The sequence below is a fragment of the Citrus clementina genome, unplaced genomic scaffold (genome assembly GCF_000493195.1).
Source record: "Citrus clementina cultivar Clemenules unplaced genomic scaffold, Citrus_clementina_v1.0 scaffold_3, whole genome shotgun sequence".
In the NCBI taxonomy this organism is placed as follows: Eukaryota; Viridiplantae; Streptophyta; class Magnoliopsida; order Sapindales; family Rutaceae; genus Citrus; species Citrus x clementina.
In genome coordinates, this window is record NW_006262339.1 from 36,069,948 (window position 1) to 36,097,304 (window position 27,357).

Genomic DNA, 27,357 nt, shown 5'->3' on the forward strand with positions numbered 1-27,357 from the left:
TCCCATCAGCCCCTATTAATCACTTTCATGCTAATACATATTTTATCTTTATATGAAATGACTTAAAAGGTAAATAGTGTTTAAGTGCACCCACATGACAATTTTTATAAATATATAATTTAGCTAATCTGATTTCTTAAACCCTAATTTCTTTTAGCTTTTTAAATTATTAACTCTCTACAAATATTGTATACTCTACTTTGTAATCATAGAAGAAATTAATTTACAATATTCAATAGAGGATGATGAAGAAGTATCAATTTTTTTTTTAATGGTTATAGTAATGGTGGATGAAACCTTTAAAACAAAATAGAGAGATTATACTGATTATGAAAGTTTTTTTTTTCTTCTTAAAATAGATTTTATAAATATTATACTATGGGCGGCTGCTACTTGGAAAAAAAATAAAAAATTATAAGATGGGTAAGTCTGGAATAGGGATGGCAAAAATCCCCACGGGGACGGGTACCCTCGGGGATTTTCCCCAATCGGGGAGGGTACGGGGATAATTTTATACCCAATTTTTTATTCGAGGAGGGGACGGGGAAAATTTTTTACCCAATTTTTTATTCGGGGAGGGGACGGGGATGAGGTGGAATCCCCATCCTCTACCCATTTCCCCATTTTAATTTTTAATTTTATTTTTATTTTTAAAATTACTAATAAATAAATAACAAAATTATAAATATTGTTAAAAATAATAAATATCAAAATAGTTGTATGTTGGGAAAGTGGTCACCCTTTGCCGGGAATTAGTTGAAGAGTATTAATTGAAGTTTTCACCAACTGTTTATTGCTTTGATTATACTGGGAGTAGTTCTTCTACTAGATCTACAGGGGATTCTTATAAGAAAGCAACCAAATGGATGACAGGTTTTGATGATTATGTAAACAATGGAGATTGTGCAGTTGTTGCAGATGAATTAGATTCATATTTGGATGAGAAAGTTATACCCCGGATGGAAGATTTTAATATTTTGAGTTGGTGGAAGACAAATGCTAATAGGTATCCTACATTAGCTCGAATTGCTAGAGATATTTTGACAATTCCAATTACAACAGTTGCTTCTGAATCAGCTTTTAGCACCAATGGTAGAGTTGTGAGCCCATACCGTAACAAACTTCATCCAAGCACATTGGAGGCCTTAATATGTTGTCAAAGTTGGTTACGAGCTTACAATAGCAGTATGAGTTTATTTTACATTGTAATTATATTATACATTTATTAATATTTGCACTTATAAGTTACGTTACTTATATTATTTTCATTGTTTTAGGTTTGAAATCTGAGGCTATCTCTCAATTTGCCACATTTCTCGAGGAAGAACAGGACGAGCAGGAGGTAAATAGTTTTATTAAAAATATTAATTAAGTATCTACATTTATTTCATTTATTTTATTACCGATATAAAAATAATTTTTTTTCTTTTTATTGTAGGATTATGAAGATTGGGTCATTGATAAAGATAATTATTTTAATAATTTATATTTTGAATGTGACTTTGTAATGGATCAATATTAATGTAAGATATATTTTGAACTTTATTTTTATCTGAATTTTTTATTTTAATATGATTAATTTAAAATCGAAAATAAAAAAATGTATTAGACTATTAGTTATTCGGGGACCGGGGACCCTCGGAGATCCCCTGTTATTATTCGGGGAGGGGATGAGGATTCTCTCAAGCAATTCTGACGGGGACGGGGAGGGGATGGGGACATATGCAAAATATCGGGGATGGGTATGGGGAGATTGGTCCCCTCCCCATTGCCATCCCTAGTCTGGAATTAGGTGGGATGTGTTAAAAAATAAATATTAATTTAAAATTTTTAATAGGGTTAACTAAAATGTAGAGAGTTGTGAGATATAATGAGGGGTAAAAGATCACCACTCGTTAAAATCAAACGCAAAGAAAGAAAATCTTGATTTTTATTGATTTAAAAAGCTGGATTATTTCCTGGACGTTGCAGTTCTCATATAATAAAATTAACCAGCAAACAGATATCATCGGTGATCAAATGCATTATATATAGCTAGCTAGCTAGCTAGGTTTCATTTGAGCAGACAACGTAGGTTGGAATGGCAGATCCATTGAAATTGGTTCCCTAAGCCGTCGTATATGCACCCAATAGTTCACGTCAACTTCCGTAAACACCTCATCGACTGCTAATCACGTGTTGGCCCGAATACCGTTGAATTGCAAGTCCTCGTGAGTCCCTTGCTGGAAGCAAGAGTTAGCGGAGTATACTTAGCAACTGCTTCATCGCGGTTACCTAGGCACATGACCCGAACTTCCCGTCGTTAATCCAGTACCTTCTCAGCCCACCAGTACGCTTCCCTATAATTGAGTGTAAAGCGTTTAAGCCGAGCCGGCGAAGAACCGGCCAAGCTCTGAAATCACACTCAGACTCGATCCTGGTAATACTCCGTTCGGAAAACGAGCCTGCAGAGCTTCTTTTATGATTGAAGCCGCTTCTCGGAATGATTTTGGGTTTGAATTAGTGAAGCTGAAAATAACTTTGTACATTATAATTTGTTAGCATCATGTGTATATCTCAATGCATCACAATTTTTTTTAATAATAATAATAATGATTATTATTATTCTTAACTTGTGAAATGGGGTGACAAACAAATGGTTAAATTTGACCATTCAGAAATTGTAACTTTGACCCAACAAATATTAGTTGTTCATAAAAAACAAACCTAAAGCAACATCCTATATTTTTTGTATGAAATAAAAAAGAAATTAATAATTAGGTTCATGAGTACGTACTACATATGTCAGTCATTCTTACTTTTGAAGATACTAGACTATTTGCCCTGAATTGGACTGCATAAGTACTGTTTAACTTTTTCTTTATTATTATCGTTTGCTTCTTTTTTAATGAAAATAATTATTATTTGAAATGATGTATTTTTCTAATTTATTTATCAACTTGATAATTTAATTTCTTACCGTGGACTTTTATTGCTGTTTGTGATCGTAGGTAGATCGATCGGAGGGGGAGAAGTGCATTGAGTTCAACACTGAATCAGATATATCTGATGTGAAATGAACAAAAGAATAATAATAATTAGGTCCTTGTGTATGCCAAAACATTCTTCTTCTTTTTTAATCTAACTAATTGCTCGGATTTGGATTACAGACGTATTAATGATGACTTCTGTTTATTTATCCAACAAATACTTTATGACACATCATTTGTAAATAATAATTTGTTAAGAATTAATTTGTAAACCTAATATTATTCGTTTCAAATTGTCAAAAATTTTACTTAATTGTTTTTGAACGTGTAGAATAGCTGGAAAACCTACTGTTTTTGTGACATAACCGACCAACTGTTATTACTAAATTTTCATGATATATATATATATATATATAGTTTTAATTCTTTGTATCTTAACTTCTATTATAGATAATCTAATCATTCATAACACAATACCTTTTAAAAACCCTAAAAATTTATTGTAATTTTATTACAACTTATCTTCCTTGGGCTATATGTCTAAGTCTAATTCAACTTAAACAATTTCATAGAAGATAAACATATCTATAGGTTTCTGAATTACTTTTTTCATTCATGTTATTGATAAATTGTTATTTAAATCACAACTTATCTGAATTTCTTTAAGAAAATAACAATTACACCGCCTTAATTTAAGAAAATAATCATACAAACCCTCAAATTTTTAATAAGATTACTAAAGACCCCTTTTATTATCTTTTAGTGTTTGTTTGGATGGGAAATATTAATTTAACGTTGTGCCCTAATGAATCCATAATAACATAATAGAAATCACAATCCCATGTGCGGAAATATAATTTAATCTTCATCTGAAAATAGCACATACTTGCTCTTGAAAAATGAAAATAGCATATACTTATTATTTGTGACAAATCCCTGTATGTATGTATGTATGTATGTATGTATGTATGTATATAGGGAGAGAGAGACACAAACACATTAGTCTTTGAATTTCCATCAACATGAACTCCATCAACTGAAATAACCTCCATCAAAATCCAAAAACACCCAAATAAAACTATCAACTTCCATTAAGATCCATCAATAGTTCACTGGTCGTTGTAAAATCCTCCCTTAAACGGACTATTCTCATTCCAGATTTGATTACAAGAAAAGAAGATTTTGAGGAATGGGTTAGGTTTTCTTTGTTTTGTTTAAAGTATAGTCAAGAAGATGAAGAATAGTAATTGTTTGGGGAGAAACAGTAAAATTGTAATAAAACGCCACATGTCGATGAGGGGGTGCCATGGCTTTAAGTGATCACCATACGCACTCGAGGCACCTGCCTTACTCCACAAGTTTAGATACCAAAGGTACTTGACCTACACCACAAATTCGGATACTTGAGGTACCTGACCTACACTATAAGTGTGGACACCCGAGGTACCTGACCTACACTATAAATGTGGATACCTGAGGTACCTGACCTATACCATAAACTCAAGTACCTAAGGTACCTTACCTACACCAATAAATTGGATACCCGAGGTACCCGACATACACCAGCTACACTTGGAGATTAAGAAGGTACGAGGGTTACCACAGATCAAATGCGAAATGGTCAAGGAAAAGTCTCTAAAAAGTCAATCATGAGAGACCTCTCTATCAGCTAAAAGATAATATTTGATTTTCTAAAATTTAAATATTAAAATATCTTGCTGAAAAAGTAGCACATTTGACTGTCACTCCTGCAAAAAAGTGAAGGACGTTGTACCAGGGACAATGGTCCTTAGCAGCCTTGCCAAACAACCTTTGCTGAGGTATCCTGAACCAACCACCAGCAAACACCACATGTCTAAAAGGATAAATTACATCATGAATGCGTTTTTGCTCCCCAAGTATGCTCTTAACGGCCCAAAAATCATAAAAAAGGTAAAAGGATATAAAAAGCTTGGAAAAAGAAAGCTAATAACTATTAGAAATGCGCCATGTGACAGCTTGGGTATTTCATATGTAAAGGCGTCCAAGTTCTATTTTCATCATTAAACATCACATACACACACACCACAAAAAAAAAAAAGCTAAGGTCTTCTTGAACCTTAAGCCACTATTTCAGAGGGCTGGCAAGCTCTCACCACCATAAAAAAAACTTGAGTAACTAACTTGAGAGTCGGCGTTTTGGACTCCAGGCCACCTCGACTCCATCTCTAACCTCTTTTTCATTGTTTTGCAGGTTAAAAGCTCATCTCAAAAGACCTCCTTTCCAAATTTCGACCTTTCGATGCCATCATCACCCTTCCATTCTCATTACCGCCTTTGGATTCTAAAAATGTTGCACACAATGACCAAGTGTGGTACCTTGATTACCCAAAAAAATAAATATATTGTTCTAGATAGGTTTTTCTCTTTCCTTTGCACCCAAAATTTGTCTAAAACAGTAATTAGCATGAAATGTGTTTTAATTGTTGTTGGTTGCGAATTAATTTTTGGCCAATTAAATTGACAACTTATGTTGATTTGATACACGGTGCGTCATGATGCATCTAGCATGTTAGGTCATGTTAACACAAAGCAAAATTTCCTTTTTCCCATTCAAACTATCGGTAAACAATAAAGGTAAGGGGTCTTAATGTCCCATAACATAAAAGGTTTATGTGACCATTTTCTTGAACTATAAGGATACATCTATAATTTTCCCTAATATTTTGCTCTCTCTCTCTCTCTCTCTCTCTCTCTTTCTTTCTCTTTTATCTATATAGTCATTCTTTAATGTGGGTACCTTCATTTTTTTTCATGCGGACATGCTTTTAGACCATGGGGTTTAAGAGAGTTGATTTTTAACTTTTTTAAACTGCATAGTTTAAGATTGTGTTCGTATTAAAAAAAATAAGGGTAACCGCATCTAAAAATGATTATACATATACATACATACGTACATACATACATATGCAGTCCCTGCATGTAACATATGCATTTTATTTTCTAACTAAGTGTATTATTTTTCCCTTTAACATAAAATTATTAAATTTGTTGGACTTATTACAAATTGTCACTCGTAAAATTTGACGCGACTCGATAACTCGATACAAATAAATGAATGAATGGGTGTAGGTTGTTAAATTTGACACGTTCATTAAATAGGTCGTGTTCAGATTAGTTTAAACTTGTCATAACACGAAATCGAGACAACACGAACATGATCCAATGCTCTGTGTTACCTGTGTTTATTATAACAATCAAGACCATATTAACTTAATTTGTATTAAGCTTATAAAAAAAAAAGCTTATTATAGATTGAGAAAGATAGAGAGAAATTAAATAGGAGAGAAATGGGCAGTGCGAAAAACCGAACCAGGTCAAACTCGACTCGAAACTCGACCAACCGCCTGAGCTTAGCTTTAGCCACCTCATCGGCAACAAAGGAATCAATCGAACCCCCAGACGAAGCTGGTCATTTCCTCAACATCATCATCGCGATAAAATAACTAGAAGAACGTTGAATGAGGCCACGATTTTCTATGGTAAACCCTCCAGGATTGACATTGTTTCCACTGGATTTCGGCGATGCCACAGGCTGTTTTTTTTCCCCATGACACCTTCTTCAATTTTCAACAATAAACTATTACCAAAACACCAATTTGAAATCGATCGCCTCGTCAAAGTTCCCACGGCTGTGAAAGCTTAATCCGTCGCCACGATGCGTTGGAGCTCACTGCCTCCACCATTGGACTTAGCTCAGTTTGAAGTATCTAACCCAACCATTCCGACCACTATCGCTTGATTTTTTGTCACCGTTGACTGGCAAGGACATTTTGGTAATTTCATACTTTGAGGGTAATTTTGTAATTTTTAATTTTTTTGGTTATTTTAATAATTTCTAAAATTAAGGATTTTTTAAGGGTAATTTGATAATTTATGATTTTAGAGTATTTTAATTGTTAACAGATGTGTGGGTATTTTGGTAATTTTATGAACATGGGAATTGTACATTATAGATAGATATTTGCTTTGAGCTATATCACGTAAAGTGAGTTTTATTTCACATTTATTGATAGTAATTATGTTGTTTCCTTGATTTAGAAGGATCTGAGAATGAGAACCAATCTGCGAATGATGACGATAGCCGAGTTTGAGCATCGTCATTGTGAGTGGATTATACTAAATCTATCTTTATGGTTTATTATGATTTTAAAGGATAGTAAAACATGTTTATGAAACAAGTGTTAAATGCTTCGATTTAATGATTTTCTAGAAATGGATTTACAAATTGATATATTATTATAAAGTGTATGATTATTGGTTTTCCCTATCGATTTTGAGTAACACATGGGAGTATTTTTAAGAAAAGAAAAGTAGATTTAAAGTACATTAATGAAAAGGAAACAAGAGTTAAAGTATGATTAAAAGTGTTCGTACATGTATATAAAAAATTATTTTTAAAATCAATAGGTAGTACCCTTCCCCTTTAGTTATAATGATACAAATTAGATGAAAGGTTTTTAGGACCTGTCTGAACACATAGAAAGGCTTTAGACTGTGTGTTTAGGCGTTTTTTTCTTTTGAGGGCTTATGCATACAGTATAATGATAACATAGATTTAGTTACAAAGATACAGTTGAGATAGAGGCCTTTGGGGCTTGTCTGAGTATACACAAAGATACATTTTGTCCTTTTGGGATTATTTTATGCATGCAGATATATGATGAGTTATATGAGATAATACAATATTAGCTCTGAACACGATGTTACCCAGATAGTACGTCATTGCACTATCCGTAGAGGTCCCCTTATGACAAGATTATTTCCTTGGTACTTGTTTAGTGGCATTTTAAGAATCAAATATTTTATGTTATATTTTAATATGATTTCCAAGAGTATACGTACAATATAATGTATGCTTTTAATGACAGTTGTTCAATTTAAAGTGTGAATAATTTAACTATGTTCTTACTTATAGTATCTTGAAAATGGTATATTGAAAATATATACTTATTTTAAAGTAAGTTTATTTTCAAAAAAAATTTTCCACTCGCTGAGTTTTATACTCAAACCATTTTATTAGATTTTTTTCCCATGAGGTTGTAGGTACACCAGTCGGCCTAGCGATTGTAATTATTTTGAATTTTGGCTACATGATGGTGCTAGGAGTCATAGGTGTTATAGTTAAGATATTGTGGATTGTATAATTTTGTTACATTTTGATGATTAAGGATAATCTAATGTTTTTTTTTAGATTAGATATATTAGTTGAGAAGGTTGATTGATGAAGTGGGCTGTATATTGCATTATTTTTTGGAGTGCTTGTTTTTATAAATTCGTAGGTTTTGGAAATGTTATATTTATATAGGCGACTCTGCCGAATTTTCAAGAGAATCCTTACTAATTAGATTATTATCAATCAAGTTAGATGACATCAGTTAGACTTACCTTGTGGAGTTCAGGGCAGGTCATTTCACTACAACTAAAGCTTTCATGTTCCGCCCTGATGAAGTGCTTGTTCCTGATGAACGACTGAAGTAGAAGTGGATAAACATTAAAAGGGAACCCACGATGTTCATGAGAATAAAAATAAGGCTACAGCAAACACCGAAACTAAAAGGGAGAGAGAATAATTAAGTTGATAGTGTAAAATTCATTAAAGAATAATTAAGTTAATTTTTAGAAAATTCATTTGATGCTTGTTTCTCTATTAAGACAGCTTATTGTCACGGGATGAGTATTTTGCGCAGCAAACCCATGCGGCACTTAGACAACTTTGCCGAATGTTGCTAAGTAGAGAAGAGAGTAATGGAGCCGAATAAGAAAACTTGTATTGCACAAAAGAGAGATTACAATGCTTGAGTTGCTTATAATTCTTGTTGTTGTGTTTGTTGAATGCAAATGCCTAATGCCATCCCATATTTATAGGGGAGGCTTGCCAAGCTCTAGAAATTCTAGAGAAATCTACCAACTATCTAGAATTTACATGTGCTGGAAATGTAAAGAGAATTCTAGAGTATTTACAAACTCACATGTGCTAGAGTTGCCTAGAACTTTCCGGAATTGCGCCAAGCTAGCACTCTTGGCCTTGTGTTGGCTCTCTAGCCCGAAATTGTGGGCAATTGGGCTAGCGAATTGGGCGGTCCGCAACATTATGACATCATTAGGTATATATACGAGCTTGCATGATACTAGGTACAAATGCTTGTGGGGTCCTCATATTTCTCCAAGGAATTCTCTTCTACCTTTGGCGTGTTTATTTTAATCGGCTTCATACGGATGATAATTTTAGGTCATAATTATGCGTTCTGATAAGAGCATACGCAAGTCCGAATGAGAAGCAAAACCCAACAGCAAATATGACGAATATGCATGGGCACATGCAAGCAACCATGCAAGCAACCATGCAAGCCAATAACGAAAATGCATGGGCACATGCAAGTAACCATGCAAGCCATGCATGAGGTGGGCATCACGTTCCTTCAACGACTCTTCAAAAAATCAACGGAAAGCTTACTACGTCAAGCCGTATTGATGAAGAATTCAAATTTAATGATGTTTCCTTTAAGATTATTATTTACTTCGAAATTATAGCTAAGTGGTTTAATTGATTTTAACTACTTTATTTCATTAATTTTGTTCTATAAATAGACTCGAATATTTCAATAAAAAGGTATCAGACTTTTATCTAATTCAATTAGCAATTGCGGTAGTTCTCACCCTAAGAAAAACAAATTATTTGCTTGTTGATTCCGCTAATTCTGACTGGGACCTATCAATTGGTATCAGAGCTAGGCAAGGATGACAACCAACAAGGAACGCATCGAACGGATAGAAACGAAGCTCGGGGAGATGCAAGATAAGATGCAGCGCATGGAGTTAGGAGTTAACAACAAGTTGGCTCACATTGAAGAAACCTTGAGCAAACTTGCAGAGTCTTTCCATACATCCAAAGACACACCTAGCATCAACAACAACATAGCAACATCGCGACCAAACCGAGAAGACAAGGATGGCAGACGGCAGCAATTTCAATCAAGAGTGGCAAAACTGGAGTTCCCACATTATGCCGGCAACGACCCCACTGAGTGGTTCAACCGCGTCGATCAATTCTTCGAATACCAAGGGTCAACAGAAGACCAAAAAGTTGTCTTGGCTACATTCCACTTGGAGGGAGAAGCTAACCAATGGTGGCAGTGGCTTAGGAAATCTTATCAAGAGGAAGGACGAGACGTTACTTGGGAAATCTTCATGGAGGAGCTATGGGCGAGGTTTGGGCCAACCGATTGCGAGGACTTCGACGAGTCGCTATCTAGGGTCAAGCAAACCAACACGCTTCGAGATTACCAGAAAGAATTTGAGAGGCTTGGCAACCGGGTTCAAGGGTGGACTCAAAAGGCTCTTGTCGGCACATTCATGGGAGGATTGAAACCCGAGATATCTGAGGAAATCCGGCTGTTCAGACCGAGAACTCTTAAGGAAGCGATCAGTTTGGCAAGAATGAGAGATGAACAATTGCAGCGACAGAAGAGGCTGGTGAGATCACTGGGTTTCAGCCGTTCACCGCCACCACAAATCGTCAACAACCGCGCTTCACCAACAATACCAATTAAAAAGCTTCCTTGGGAGGAGATGCAAAGGCGAAGAGCTCAAGGCTGTGCTTTAATTGTAATGATAAATTCACTGTAGGTCATAAGTACACAAAACCACAGTTGTTAATCCTTGAAGCCGAAGACGAAGGGAACATACATGAAGAATCTGCAGCAACGACAAAACTTCTGAGTGAAACAGGGGAAGACACAGCAATGATCCATCAGTGGTTTCCTTCACTAACCCTTGGGGACAAGGGTTCTCTTCAAGGAGGGGGTAATGATAAGAGCATACGCAAGTCCGAATGAGAAGCAAAACCCAACAGCAAATATGACGAATATGCATGGGCACATGCAAGCAACCATGCAAGCCAATAACGAAAATGCATGGGCACATGCAAGTAACCATGCAAGCCATGCATGAGGTGGGCATCACGTTCCTTCAACGACTCTTCAAAAAATCAACGGAAAGCTTACTACGTCAAGCCGTATTGATGAAGAATTCAAATTTAATCATGCTTCCTTTAAGATTATTATTTACTTCGAAATTATAGCTAAGTGGTTTAATTGATTTTAACTACTTTATTTCATTAATTTTGTTCTATAAATAGACCCGAATATTTCAATAAAAATGTATCAGACTTTTATCTAATTCAATTAACAATTGCGGTAGTTCTCACCCTAAGAAGAACAAATTATTTGCTTGTTGTTTCTGCTAATTCTGACTGGGACCTATCACGTTGACTCCATCCCCTTTATCTTGGTTGAAAGTTAATACTGGTGGCATGTCTACAGGTAATTCGGGTTTGGCTGGCTGCTAGTGCAGGTGTTTTTCGAAATTCACTTGGTAGTTTCATTGGCTGTTTTTTTCACCCCTTGCGGGTGCAAACTTCTTTTATGTAGAAATTATAGCTGTTATAATAGCAGTGCAATAGGCTTTTGATCATGGTTTGGGTTAACTTGTGGATTGAGAGTGACTTTATGCTCTCTAATCTTCACTTGAAAAATCGTTGTCTAGCCCCTCCTTGGCAGCTCCTTCACGGATGGATTAACTGTTTTGTTGAGAGTGATTCAGAATTCAAAATACAAGGAAAAACGACATTATCGATTACAAGTATCTGTTTGAGACACATGTAGCATGGAAGCTCATATTGGATCTATGACAGTAATCCCATGTCAGACAAGGTTTGTTAAGTGAAGCATGTGTTTTGCAAGTGACCACTTAACAGCCTATCACTACAGAACGGCAAGCTTTGTATGTCGTTTAAGCTACTTAATGTCTGCACATGTTCTGCACGTGGGGAGTCTGTTATAATCAGTTAAACGAAGCGGGAATTTTCTGGGTTTGTTGCAACAATGCAAGGCTGGCTTCAGAGCTGACTTTCTAGGTGCTTCCAAGCTTGTATTTAAAGGTCCTAATGACTGTAATTTGAGTGATTGAATTCTCTGTAATCCTATGAAAAAGCTAATTGAATTCTCTGTAATCCTATGAAAAAGCTTGCACCTTAATTTTGCATTAATGGAAAGAATCATAGCCCTGTTTCTCAAGAGGATGTAGGCCGTCATGGCTGAACCTCTATAAATCTCTTCTGTGTTGTTTCATTGTTTAATCTCTGTTTTTAGATTGTTTTATTCTCTAATTAGCTAGTTAATCATTCTTGATCGAGATATCAGTGGGTAGCATTGTTCTTGGGGTCAAGATTAGATTAAATTCTAATCAAAACTTCAACATGTTTAGCTCTCATGTCTAGCTAGTATGTCTGTTCATTTTTCTCATGTTTAGACAAAAGGAAATGGTGCAGCAGATGCTTTGGCAAATTTCGATGCACCTCAATTTGTGTGGTGAGAGGAGCCCCCTTCTTTTATTTTGCCTTTTCTTTCTAAAGACGCGATCTTAACTCTTTTGTATTGGAGTTTATGCTTTTCTTGTTTTTCATCTCATGGTTTGTAAGATATGTTTTTCTTTCTTTCTGTAAGAGGTACCGCTAGCCTCTTGCCTCTTGTCTTCTTGTTACTTTTCATTTTTATTAATAATATTATCCCCCAGTCGAGGTTCTAATTAAAAAGAAAAAAGAAATTTGATGGTATAAAATTAAACATATCTAGCATTTGTCCTGTGATTTTTGGCCTAATTCCTCTTTTAATGATCAATTCAACCTATAGTCACACAAATCTAACCGTCACAGCAAACGGGTTAATTACCTTTGGGTGACAGATTTTTTGACAAACTTCAAAAAAGTGAAGCGTTTTTTAAAAATAGGCGAGCAGGTGACAATCCGTTAATTTTTTCGTTAACTTTAACGAGAACAGTAAATTAATTATAAAATAACATTTTTGCCCCTAGAATTAATTACAAAATGACTTTTTGCCCCTATAATAGCCACAAAATGACATTTCTATCCTTAAAATTAGTTACAAAATATATTTTTGCCCATACTCAATTATTTTTTATTTTTCAAATAGAAAAAATTATAAAAAATTACATCTAAATATAATTAACAAGCCTTTTTAGTTGAATCATACAATTTTTTTTAAAAAAAATTCTAGTTGAATCAAACTTTGCCGTAAAATTTATAAAAAAAAAAATTGTTTGATTCAACAAGAATATTTGAAAAAAAATTATGATTTAAAAAAAAAACCCGTTAATTGCACTTAGATGTCATTTTTTTATAATTGTTTCTACATAAAAAAATAAAAAAAATAATTGAGTATAGCCAAAAATATATTTTGCAATTAATTTTAGGGATAAAAATGTCATTTTGTGGCTATTATAAGGGCATATCGTCATTTTGTAATTAATTCTAGGGGTAAAAATGTTATTTTGTAATTAATTTACTGTTCCCGTTAAAGTTAATGAAAAAGTTAACGGATTGTCACCTGCTCACCTATTTTTAAAAAATGTTTCACCTTTTTGAAATTTGTAAAAAAATCTGTCACCCAGGAGTAATTAACCACAGCAAACTTCCGTTGAACTTAGCTCAATTTTAACTTGACAATACCACATCAAATAGCTTATTCTAACAGAGACAATATTTGATGATAAGTTATGATATAAAAAATTTCTATTGAGGTAATTTTCTAGCCAACTCAATAGCACGCTTTCTAGCAGATTGATATTCGTTAGCGTCTCTGTAGGTTTAGGGATGGCAATGGGGAGGGGACCAATCTCCCCATACCCATCCCCGATATTTTGCTTATGTCCTCGTCCCCGTCAGAATTGCTTGAGAGAATCCTCATCCCCTCCCCGAATAATAACAGGGGATCCCCGAGGGTCCCTGGTCCCCGAATAACTAATAGTCTAATACATTTTTTTATTTTCGATTTTAAATTAATCATATTAAAATAAAAAATTCAGATAAAAATAAAGTTCAAAATATATCTTACATTAATATTGATCCATTACAAAGTCACATTCAAAATATAAATTATTAAAATAATTATCTTTATCAATGACTCAATCTTCATAATCCTACAATAAAAAGAAAAAAAATTATTTTTATATCGGTAATAAAATAAATAAAATAAATGTAGATACTTAATTAATATTTTTAATAAAACTATTTACCTCCTGCTCGTCCTGCTCCTCCTGTTCTTCCTCGAGAAATGTGGCAAATTGAGAGATAGCCTCAGATTTCAAACCTAAAACAATGAAAATGATATAAGTAGCGTAACTTATAAGTGCAAATATTAATAAATGTATAATATAATTACAATGTAAAATAAACTCATACTGCTATTGTAAGCTCGTAACCAACTTTGACAGCACATTAAGGCCTCCAATGTGCTTGGATGAAGTTTGTTACGGTATGGGCTCACAACTCTACCATTGGTGCTAAAAGCTGATTCAGAAGCAACTGTTGTAATTGGAATTGCCAAAATATCTCTAGCAATTCGAGCTAATGTAGGATACCTATTAGCATTTGTCTTCCACCAACTCAAAATATTAAAATCTTCCATCCGGGGTATAACTTTCTCATACAAATATGAATCTAATTCATCTGCAACAACTGCACAATCTCCATTGTTTACATAATCATCAAAACCTGTCATCCATTTGGTTGCTTTCTTATAAGAATCCCATGTAGATCTAGTAGAAGAACTACTCCTAGTATAATCAAAGCAATAAACAGTTGGTGAAAACTTCAATTAATACTCTTCAACTAATTCCCGGCAAAGGGTGACCACTTTCCCAACATACAACTATTTTGATATTTATTATTTTTAACAATATTTATAATTTTGTTATTTATTTATTAGTAATTTTAAAAATAAAAATAAAATTAAAAATTAAAATGGGGAAATGGGTAAGGGATGGGGATTCCACCTCATCCCCGTCCCCTCCCCGAATAAAAAATTAGGTATAAAATTATCCCCGTACCCTCCCTGATTGGGGAAAATCCCCGAAAGTACCCGTCCCGGTGGGAATTTTTGACATCCCTAATCGGCTTTCTTAGAAAGAAGGGTGGATAATGAGTTATATTATCAACTCAAACTCACGTCCCAGGCTAGCTGCCCGGCTGGCTAAAGAATGTAATTGTTTCGTTTAGTCGCTAATTAATTAAGGACATGAATTTGATCACCGGGCTCCGGCCTCCTCTATTTGCTGAAAGGATCTCAAGGATTAAAATATTAAAAAAATAATATATAAACGCACGTGTGTGTGTGTATTTGTGTGGACAATAATAAAATAATAATAATAACAACCATAGTTGTGGTAATTATTATCGGATTAGGATTTTTTTCAGCTTTCCTGAACTTTTGTAATCTTATATCTTGTGTCATGGAGTAATAATGTATGGATAGAATTTAATTTTTTTATTTTTTTATTTATTAACCACTAATAATTTACACGTGAATTTCTGCTCAAGAGAAGTTCAAATCAAGAGAGGAGAGGATCTTAATCGATTATTATAATACTCCCAAGAGTTAGATTAGGTTTGGGTTTGAGTTTAAAATGTTATAAGTAGCTTATTTCATAAGTTTTGATAATAAAAAAAATAGTATTTGGTAATTTTTTTAAATGTTGCTCATTTCATAAATTTTTTTATATTGACATAACTTTTAAAAACAGGTAGAAGTGGCTTTTTATAAACAACTTATTAAATAACCACATACTTTTTTAAAGTTCCTATTATAATCTTAATATGCTAACAAGAAGATAATTACATTTTATTTTTTCATAAACCTTAATATACAAATTAAAGGGTAAAAGCTCGTTTAGTCCCTATATTTTGAAGTTAGTATCCGTTTAGTCCCTATATTTTTAAAAATACCTCAAATCATCCCTACCATTAAATTATTGACACTTTTGCCATTATCTTTTGTTCCTTTTAACTTATTTTTATAATATTGCTCTATTATAATAATTTTTTAGACATTATTAAAAAGAAAAAAATAACCCTATTATAATAACTTTTTTAGAAATTATTAAAAAGAAAAAAATAAATTACCAGTTTAACACCAAAAAATAAAATAAAATAAAAATATATATATTAATTTTTGTGGAACACACTCTTGAGTTAAAATATTAATTTTTCTAAAAAAATTGATAATGTAATTTTTTACGATATTAATTTTTTAGACATACGTGAGCTTCCACAAAAATTAATATATACCTTTTTTGTTTTTATTTTATTTTTGAGTTTAATTTGATAATTTAATTTTTTATTAATATCCAAAAAAGAAACATTATTGTAAAAATGTAATATTGTAAAAGCAAGTTTAAAATAATAAAAAATAATGGCATACGTGTCAATATTTAGTAGCAGGGATGTTTTGAGGTGTTTTTAAAAATACAGGGACTAAATGGACACTAACCTCATAATATAGGGACTAAACAAGCTTTTACCCCAAATTAAAAGCAATTTAAACTTATATTTATTCTAGTCAATATATAATAAAACATCAATTTTATAATAAAATTTACCAAACGTATGTACACTACTTTTTAAACTCACAACAAATGTAGCAACACAATTTACCAAACGTTCACCTACTTTTTTTTATTAGTAGCTTATTTCATCTAGGGATGACAAAAAGATCTGGGTAAGATCTCACATATTAAAAAATACAGTTCGGACGCTAACTTGTAGAATTCGTGCGGATCCAGATCCAAATCCGGATGCAAATGCATCTCGAAAATCAAATATCCGGATCCGCATAATTTTTTAATCAAAATTATTTATTAAATTAACATTAAATGAAAAATATATAAGTTAAATGAAAAAAATAATATAAGTGGAGATAAAGTAAAAAAAAAAAAATGGGTTCCACATTATTTTATGTGGATTTGTAGTGTTTTTATAATTTTATTTGTGGATTTGTGATAGTGTTAGATTTAGATTTATGTTATTATTGATATTTGATCTATGTTGTGATATTTTTGTCTGTAAATTTATGGTGTTGTATGTTATTCTAGGTATTGAATTGTTGATTGTTAATTATGATTGGATTTTATTTAATATTATTAGGTAAATTGTTGAATTTTAAATTTTTAAATTTTAATTTATGCGGATTTGGATATCCATAATATTTGCTTTCAAACCGTGCGGATATTACCGGCATCTGGATCTTCATATTTTTTTGCATATTCGAATCCGGATACAAAAATAACTATGCAAATTCGGATCCACATGCACCTACATCCAGATCCAAATCCATATTTAGATTTTACCATCCTTAATTTCATCTGCATAATAGAAGTAATTTATTTCATCAGCTATCGCAATCCCAATTTTGCCCAAGTGGTTTCCAACTTTCAAGCAGCATTCTTTTTTTTTTTTTGTGACAATTCGAATTTGAATCTTAAGAGAGGAAAGGGTTAAAAACAATTATTTGGATTTGTGTACCCTATCTGTTTTAAAATAATAATAATAAAATTTTAATGAGGGATTTTTTATTTTTATAAATAAGGACTAAACTAAAAGAAAATAGAAACACATACTCCATTGTAAGAGCATCACCAAAAGGTTCTTCAAATAAGTTTTTTTACTTATTCGAAGAGTCATATCAATATTTAAGGCTCCAAAAGAAATTTCAATTAAAATTCTTCAAATAAAAAATTATTATCTCTCTTCAAATTTGGAAAGTTGATTTCCCCCTCTTTAATTTATATTTTATTACTTTTTACTAAAGAGAGAGAGAGAAGTGCTTTAATTGCTATTGACTTTTTTTAAAAAAAAATAATTATTTGATTAAAATAATATTAACTTATTTCTATTTAAAGAGTTTTTTGGAGAATAATTTTTTTTTTTTACTCTTCTATTTGCCACAAAGGTGAACAAATAAATATTTGAAGAGTGAAATTTATAAAGACTTTTGAAGATGCTCTAATGTTTTTTTATAGTTTAATGAACTAAAGTTTCTGCTTTCTTGTCATTTAGTTTGTCCTTAATACTTACAATTTTAGCTATAATTGAAATTACATTCAAGGATAGACAAAATATTTAATTTAACTCACATGTTAAATACACATATTTTAAAAAAAATGAAATACATTCGTTTTTGTTAAAAACTCCTTATACAACACATGTTATACATATTATTTGCTATTTTTTTTTTCATTGTTTTTAAACCAAGACTGAGAAAGTATACGATAACCCACATCATTTAGGAAAGATGTGAATGATGAGCTTTTAAGGAATGTGAAATGACCACCCTTGACCAACAAGGGTATGTTTGGCGGGCAGGTCTATAAGGGTCTGTATTGTAATATAATTCAGACCCACGTTTGGCTGCAAAAAAATAATTATACTGGTTTGAAAAAATTGTGCGGCAATCAATGTCCAAATAAGACCCGCCTCCCCCTGCGTGTCTAAATTGCACATGTCTTTTTCTATTTTAACTATTATTTAATATTAACTATTAGATTCAATACAAATCAAATATTATATTTCTTTAATATATTAATTTATGTTTAACTGATAAATAAGAAAAGATGTTGAAATCTACGATAGATAATTATATTTTTATTAATAAATCTAAATAATAAATTAACTTAAATATTAAAATTATTTATTAAATTCATATAATATTTATTTAAAAATATAAATAAATAATAACTATTTATTATTATTTAATATTCTTAAATAATAAAAATACATAATACAATTCATACTCTACCAAACATGGTACTGTATTATTTAATACATTCCAATACAATATATTTCATTACAATCCAGTACAGTCCGATACAGTGTGGCACACCAAACGCACCCCAAAAGGCTTTTTGGGTGGTTTCCTGGCTCTTAATTTTTTTTTTTAGCTGGCGAAAAAAAAATAATTCTTTTGTAGTCTTCTTATCTCACTATTCATATAAATAACTATACGGATGATAATTTTTTTTGAACTTTTGTTATATTTTTTCTTCTCTTCAAATTTTCTTTATATGGAAAACTCAAAGACACTTACATCCTAGAACTTAATATAATTAATCTTAAAAAATAAATAAAAAGAGAAATGGATTATTCCAAAATTTTGCAAATCAATTGAAAAGATAAAGAGTAAAAAATTTAAAAAAAAATCAAGAAAATAGATTGATGATTAAAAAAAATACAAAGGCATATCGTATACTTGTGAAACAAAAGAGATGGAGAAAGAGAGATCATAAATGGGCTTGTAGTACTTGTGTTCAACTTTAAATGTGAATTTAATTTCTGCTATTTTAAGAGATTTATAGAGTGATATAATTTTTTTCACATTCCCTAACTAATTCGGTTTCATAGCCCAATAATACTTCTCCTTCGACTGACCGGACTCGCACTTATATTCTGTCATCTGGCTACAAGCACTGTCTACTGCACTATTAAAATAACCGCAAATACGGTTAAAATAAGCTAACCTAATAGAAATTAAATAAAATCTTTTTAACATTCTTAATTTACAAGAAATTACTTCCTTTGATCGCCGTTCAGTTGGATCATCGATATCAAGTCGAAATTAACGTGGTGGTGAAATTTCAGTTTGATCATCCATATATCGCTTTCAGTACTCTCACTGTTCATAAATATTAATTGTCTGTTTTTTTTTCGTAAACTTAAATTCTTAAGTTATCTATTAGTTAGGGTTTTGTTATGCTACGTCTTGAATTGAAGATCGGAACTTTTTGTTATTGATCGAATCCTCTGGCTCAAAATTTCTTCTTTTGATCGGGGTTTTGTTTTGTTTGCAATGTTTGATTATTCAAGTTAATTGCTTTTCTTCAGTTCTTCATGCTGCTGGTAATAATTAGAATTTGGAATCAATTTTTAAATTTTTGGTACGCTATATTTGCTTTAGGATAGGAGCAACTCCGAAACTCACCCTTTTATGTTTATTAACAATTCTGAAAGTCTCATGTCTTGCATTTTATTTTGTGGGGTAGAACCAAGTTTTGTTTGTTTATCTAGTTATAAGAAATTTTTATTGAACTTGACTTAATTTGTTTTTATTGTTTTTCTTAGTACTAATAGTGATGGAGAAAAAAGTGATGGACCTGTGTGAAGCCGCGAAAAGAGCGGCAGTGGCAGCAGTATGGAAGGAGGGAGTGGTGGAGGAAGCACGGTGCATTGATGCTTTGGATCAGATCAAGAACTCTTCAATCACTTATCAACTTCTTGTTTCTACTCAGGTACTTATTATTAATTATCACTCCATCTGTAAGATCAGAAGTAAACATAGACACTTTATAACATGTGGATTGAGGCTACAGCCTTTGTTTTAATTACGATTACGTTCGAAATTGTAGCTAGGCAACCTTATATAACCTCAATTCGGCATTTTAAAATATGGGGCGACTGCCATTGAGAACTGCTACATGTGATGTGTAGTAACTATTAAGAGTTTTAACTTTTACTTTTCATGTATTTCGGGTATGAAATCTTTCAAATTTGTAATTTCTGTTATTTAAAATTTGCTGTTTCTTTCTTTATATCATGCTCTAAGATCAGTGTGTTACTTTAACCATCTCTTCGAAGTTCAAACCGTATCCATCTGCATAGACTGAATGCATTTGATTCTGGTAATTAATGAAATTTCATAATCACTTAGGTTATAAGACATCTTCTACCTATGCTAAAACATCCCAGTCAGAAAATCCAGAAGTTAGCATATGATCTGATTTCTTCGTGGAGAGACATGTGCTGGGATGTTGAAGATGTTGAGTATGTTGCTGTGACAAAGAAAGCCAAGTTGGTGGAGAATGTCAAAGTTGAAGAAGTAACTAATGGAGAAGAGAGACGGCATGATTCTGGCAATGTGCCCAAGAAGTTGATCAGTTGTATGATTAAATGCAATGACTGTATTAGGGAGATCGTAAGGGAAAAACTGTACGATGCATTGTCCAAGGTTTCTGACGAGGCTGCCGACAAAGTAACAATTGATCTAGTGAAGGCATGCGATCCAATTCAAGTCGCTATATTGATGGAGTCTGCAATGTATGAAAAGTGGGGCTGATCTAATGGCATGTATAAGTTTAAGTACAGGTGCCTACTATTTAACATCAGCGATCCAGAAAATCAAGATTTCCGAAGAAACGTTCTGCTTGGGCATGTTAAGCCAGAGACAATCATCAATATGTCTGCAAAAGAAATGGCTAGTGACAAAATCCAACTCTGGAATCATCATCTGGACAAAGATGGAGCTCTAGTCACAGGTCATATTTTTCCTGTAGGTTTATCAAGGGAAATAATAGTGTCTGACATTTATGAATGCGGTCGATGTGGACATAATAAGATCAGCTACCAACACTCGTCAATATTGGATGATTACAATTTGACAAGACATGTAACATGCTTGAACTGCAATCAATATTGGGTGTCAACCAATCTTAGTTTTGGAGTGCTTCCGATTTAGTTTGTAAAAAGCATTCGAAGGCCAGCTATGAAGCAGTTATCCTTAATGTGGTGACTGAGCTTAATGGCAGAGCAATTAGTATCCTGTTTTCTCTAATTTATTCGGTTTATACTTCACAATATACTTTCGGCTTCAAATATGTAATTTTAATTTAGTTTTTCAGAATTTCAGTTGAAGAATATCCACATACTGCCACAAAAGGGCAAGCACACTTAAAAGATTTGGAATAGAATGGAAATCTATTTAATGTATATTTGGTATAACTTATCTAATGGTCATAAATGCTTATTTAAGTTTATAAGTTCTTTTTAAATTTTTTGTTACTGTTTTTTTAATAAAATTTTTGAAGATTAAATAAGTTATTTTTCCTTTACTACAATTTTTTTTTTAGAGTAGAGGTTGATTTTTTTAAAAAATTATTAAAATTTCTCAAATTTCTTTATTTATTTGACAATCTTATTTCATTCTCTCATAACATAATTTTAAAAAAAAATTACCTATTAAGGATACTCAACCGTAATTTAACCTTACTCGGGTATTCATTAAGCAAAAATTTTTTATTTTTCATGAAAGTCTAATAACTAGTTGAAAATACTTAACTTAAATTGAAATGAAAAATTCTCTTTTAATTAAGTCAGGTGAAAGAATCTAGGATACTCAATCTCAATTTAACCTTGCCAGAGTATTCATTTAACAAAAATTCTTGACTTTTCATGAAAGTCTGGTAACTAGTCGAGAATACTCGATTTAATTGAAATTAAAATTTCCTTTAATTAAGTCGGGTAAAGAGTTGAGAATACTTGACCTCAATTTAACCTTGTCCAAGTATTCATTCAGCAAAAATTCTCGACTTTCATGAAAATCTAGTAACTAGTATCGACTTAAATTGAAATGAAAATTTCCTTTTTAATTAAGTTGGGTAAAAAGTTGAGTATACCCGACTTCGGTTATGTCTGTAAATCATCTACTTAGATATACAATAGCCATTAAAAAATAGTATTTGCAGCAAACATAAATGATCAAATAAATATTAAATAAAATGTCATCTTATAAATATTAAGTTGGGTTTGGTAATTGTTAAAATTCCCAGTTAACTTTTTTTAAAAAAATAAAAACACGTTACGGGTTGCATGCGGATTTGATAATTTAAATTTTTTCGGGTGTAGGTTTAATAAGGGCAAACCCACACAAGCAGTGCCCATCGCCAACCCAGCCTCTCCTTAAGTTATTACAAAATTGCGACCAAATTTATTAGAGGTTTATCCTTCTAATTTTATACCCTAATTCTCGTCTATTTCCTCATTTCTTCATCTCTATTTTTCTTTCTCTTATGTACACAAATCAGTGAAAAACAAAAAAATTTAGCAAATGGTGGAAGTTTTAGGGTGCGTTTGGTGTAATATTTTACTGGGCATTTTTTGTTTTATAAAAACAAGAAAATGAAAAATACATTTGGTATGGACTTCTCCCAGCTATAAAGCCTATAATGGGAAACTATGGATTTTTCCACTCTCTAACTTTTCTTAATAATTGTACTAAGTTTTGTTTCTCGTCCCGCAGACATTGTATGGGGGCCATACTTTTGTGACTTTTGTCACTTTTATCATTAAGAAAATAGTGGGCCCGAAAAAGATATCAAATATCAGGAAATACATATATTATATGAAATGTAAGATGCACCGTCACATATTAACAGTGTATGTGTGTGTCTTACATATTATTTATGTGTGAAGATGTATATTACATTAAATGTAAGATAGGAGGATCTCAAATACAATATAAACATAAATTTACATAATAAATAAATTATACACGGTAGATTTTGTCATACCAACGCCTTAACTTTTTGCTAATAAATGTTGAAATAAAATAATTATTATTTTTTATTTGAAAATAGTTGTACATGTTTAGTAAATTATAATATAATTTTTTATTTAATAAGACTTTGTAAAATACAAAATATTAAGATAAAACAAATAACTACTAATAATTTTATATTAAAATTTAAGAAAATGATGTTTGCCCAAATCCCGAAAACTCAAAACGCTCGGTTTCACTAAAGCCAAGAAACGGCGCGTTTCACTTGCCTATTTCCCCTTTACTTCTTCGTTTCCCATCTTTCACTTAACTCTTTCCTGTATCCTTTTCTCTGGCTGCTTATGAAGAAACAACAAATTTGCTCACATCAAGTTCAAATCATCATCTTCTTCAAAGATGCCAAGATCCTTTGCTTCTCTTTTCTCCCGCAAGAAATCGCAAACACTTACCTTCAAAGATTACTGCACAAACTGGTGCAACACTCTGCAAAAAACCCTCCTCCCTCCCTCTCATTCATAAAGATTACGCACCCACGCACTTGTGCATGTATATCTGACTGATATGAGTAGCTGCAGAATCTGTTTTGTTCATCTTCATGCTATGCTTGTAGCAGATAAGGTGAGGAAATTGTGGTGGTTTAAAGTTTTGGATTCTTATGATGGGTTGATTGTACTTCCTAATTTGTGGGCGTTTGTGATTTGATTCTTCAGTGGCTTACAATTATCATTCAAGCTCTATATACTTTTCATTCCATTCTTTTTATGCCAATAATTTAAAAAATGCATGCAAAGATTCATTTTCACTATTTTACAGTAGCCACACAGAATAAAGAACAATTGAAAAAAGAATCTGGAATTTTCTTTCTACTTTAATTTGGCCGCTTTTTATGCTTGAGCTACTTCCCTTTAATCTGTTTGTTTGCTTTTAATCTGAAATGAGGAGAACGAAGACGAAGAAGCAACTTGGTTCTGTAACTTCTGTTGATGCTTTTGCGATTTATCTAAAGCCAAACGTCATCGTTTCATAGCAAATAAAAACAAAAAAAAAATTAATGACGAAACGGCGTCGTGTTAGTCAGTTTCGGGGTTTGACCCGGGACAAACATCAGCACTGTAAAATTTATCACCATTTATTTTACTTGTTTACTTAATTTTTGAAAAATTTCTAAAAAGACAGAAAGATGATTTTAAAATGTTATATATATAATGTAACCATTGCAAAATAATTTTATATAAAATTTTACCAAATATATTTTTACTCTTTGCATTTTTTAAGACAAACCAGTAAGCATATTTTACTTTTTTTTATTTTCAAATGTTAGTTTCAATATAAATTATCGAGTACATTTTTATTTTCACTCAACTAAAATCCAAATTTATTGAGCATATTCTGGATAGAACCTTACAAGTAAGTTAAATAATGGCCATGTGAATGCAGCAAATAATTTATGGATGAGCTTTTCTCCAAAATCTATCCAATATGAACAACAATTTTGGAGGAAAAAATAATTCGTGGCTAACAGTTCTTACATTAGTTCTAACATGCTGCTTTCAAGTTCTCTCATAGCATGTATCATGAATACGGGCAGCCCTAAAATGATTACCTTTAAAATCATCACAAGATAATTCAAAACGCAAGCTTACCATATAGCCTCGGTAGGCTGCTTGGATCTTAGTAGCTGAAGCATGACGATATCTTAGAGTTGGTTCTGGTCTTTCCCTACGATGTTGAACAATTCGAGGAGAAGCAGCTCTTGGAGAAGCAGCCCTTGGAGAAGCTGCCCTTGGAGACACTGGCCTTGGAGAGGCAACCCTTGGAGAAGCAACCCTTGGAGAGGTAATCCTTTGAGAAGGAACCCTTGGAGAAGCAACTCTCTGAGCAACAAAAGGTGGTGTTGTGGGTTGCTCGGGAGGAGTTGGAGGCCTGAATACTAATTTCTGCTCTCTTTCAGCTTCCCCCAAAATTTTCTCAATACTGCTCGGCCCTCTAAAGAGGGGAATGAATGAATTAGTCTCTCCATGCCTTAGTTTCCCTAGCCCTTTCTTTTTCTTTTCTTTGGTGCTTTTCTTATCTGATTCCTGCAATATGATCAAGAATTAGCTAAGAGAAATCATTGCTGCTCATATATAAGCACAGTATACAATGCTTTTCCATCAAGGCAAAGTAATCGTGAAGTGAAAATATGTAAAATTCATGAACTATTTTTCCCTAGACAATTTCGTTGTCTTTGTCTAGAGAACAGAGACATACGAATTTCAACAGTTGACAAGAGCAGGGACACAACTTCAAAACCGAAATCGAGACTTTGTAGCCTTTATTCTGCAAAAGAATTCAAAATTGTGCATCCCAAGCGATTTACGTGCCCATCATATATATTCAGAACTTATTCTATCTGACAATTTTACAGCTTTTCCAAATAGCATATTAGTAAGTTTGATCATTTATGTGTTTTGAAACCAGAAGCACTACCAATCCATCAGGAATCATCAGGTTTTCAGTACTCAATTTCAGTTACACATAAGGCCAACTACAACTGTTTCTTTCTTCTTCCTTTGTTTTAAAGAAACTAGCAGAAAGGAAAATCTGAAAAAGCAAATATATTATTCAACAGCAAAGAAGTTTCATTTTTCCTTTCAATAGCTTCCGACAAACACCATAGCCACAAGATCACTTACATTGGCTAGTTTTTCTTTGGAATGGGGTGTAAAAACCCTCTTAATTGCCGAAAACCAACTCCCTTTCTTTCCCATATTTTGAGCATTACTGTCTCGGCCTGCATAAGAAATTAAACACAACAGTTGAGCATATGCAGCTCCAAGAAACACAAATGAGTGGAAGTACCGGCCAGTGCAATGAAACTGTCAACAGTAATTAAAGCGAGTTATTGCCCAAAGGATCTCGAGCCTTAACATGTTGTAAGCGGAGAGATGAAAAAGTACGCACATGCTTCTTATTGTTTTTTAAGCTCTTATGATCCAGCTTCTTATTGTTTTTTAAGCACTTATGATCCACATCGTCTTACTCAATAAAAAATCACAGAAATATGAAACACCCAACAATTGATTCCCACGAGCAACTCTTTGAAATATTTTTAAGAAACAAATCAGCAAGGACGATGAATTGCAACTGAATGGAAAGCAAAACTCCACCAAAGAGAATAAAATAAAGAAAGACAAGACGAACACAGAGGAATCTTCTAATTGGATCCAGAGTTTGTATTAAGAACCAACAGAATCAGCCGTGGTTCGACAAGATGAAATTTACTCTGTGGGGCTAAATTTTCAACTTGCTTATATAATCTACGCAAACAAATACAGCCAAAGCAAAATTATTCTAGTTAAACACCATTGATAGAGAAATTCCAAAATTTTTAATAATTAAAATATAAATTAAGCAAATCCTGCACAAGCTTTATACACCTCCTCGGTACAAGGAAAAAGAAAAAAAAAATCAAACAAAATAGTTTATCAGTTATCATCAAGATTAGAGACAAAGCATGTACTATTTCGGTATTCTCCATGTTTGAGTACAAAAAGAGTTAATTATTCTCAGAATCAAGAGTTTAAAAGACAAATTCTCCAAGGAAATATCATCTGACAAGACAAAAAGCAACCAATGCCACAGAACAATTTAATACTAATTCTCCTGACACCACCCCAAAAAATAATAACAATAATAACGATAATAATATGAATCATCATCATAAACAAGGAAACCAACCAAAACAAAGCCAGAAATGAGTTACCTCATGGGAAGCTCCCAGTTCTTCAGGAAAAAAAAGAAAAAAAAAAGAAAATCAAAGCTTTCAAAAAGCTGTTAATAAGCAAAAAGCAGAAAGAGCAAGCCAGCAAACCAGCCTGCCAAAGAAGACTGTTTCTTTATTTTGCTTTCTCTGTTTCTTTAGGCATCCTCTACTTCGTAATACAACATAGCTCCCAATTCTTCTTCTTCTTCTTCTTCTTTTTATTTTTCTTTCTTCTTTTCACCCTTTGATTTGATGATCACCTTTTACCACATAAATAGTTTTTGTTTTTGCTTATTTTATTACATTTACTTTTTTTCTTTTTTTTTTTATATCTCTCTCATTCTCACTCTTTGAATATGGGATTCCGCTGTTGCTTGTATGAATTGAGTTGTGAAATACTTTCTTTTCATTCCGCTTGCCACCTTTT

General features: G+C 32.5%; 1 protein-coding gene and 1 pseudogene across 1 annotated transcript; one reads left to right on the top strand and one right to left on the bottom strand.

Moving 5' to 3' along the window:
- Window positions 1-19,988: 19,988 nt before the first annotated feature.
- On the top strand, window positions 19,989-21,387 carry LOC18047624 (annotated as a pseudogene).
- Window positions 21,388-24,699: 3,312 nt separating this feature from the next.
- LOC18047625 (protein IQ-DOMAIN 14) lies at window positions 24,700-27,337 on the bottom strand. The gene is made up of 3 exons (XM_024189524.1): window positions 26,931-27,337; window positions 25,861-25,958; window positions 24,700-25,263 (listed from the first exon to the last, which is right to left on the bottom strand). Exons 2-3 carry the CDS (start codon window positions 25,933-25,935, stop codon window positions 24,736-24,738), a joined length of 603 nt encoding a protein of 200 aa, XP_024045292.1. The 5' UTR covers window positions 25,936-25,958; window positions 26,931-27,337; the 3' UTR covers window positions 24,700-24,735.
- Between the last annotated feature and the right edge of the window lie 20 nt (window positions 27,338-27,357).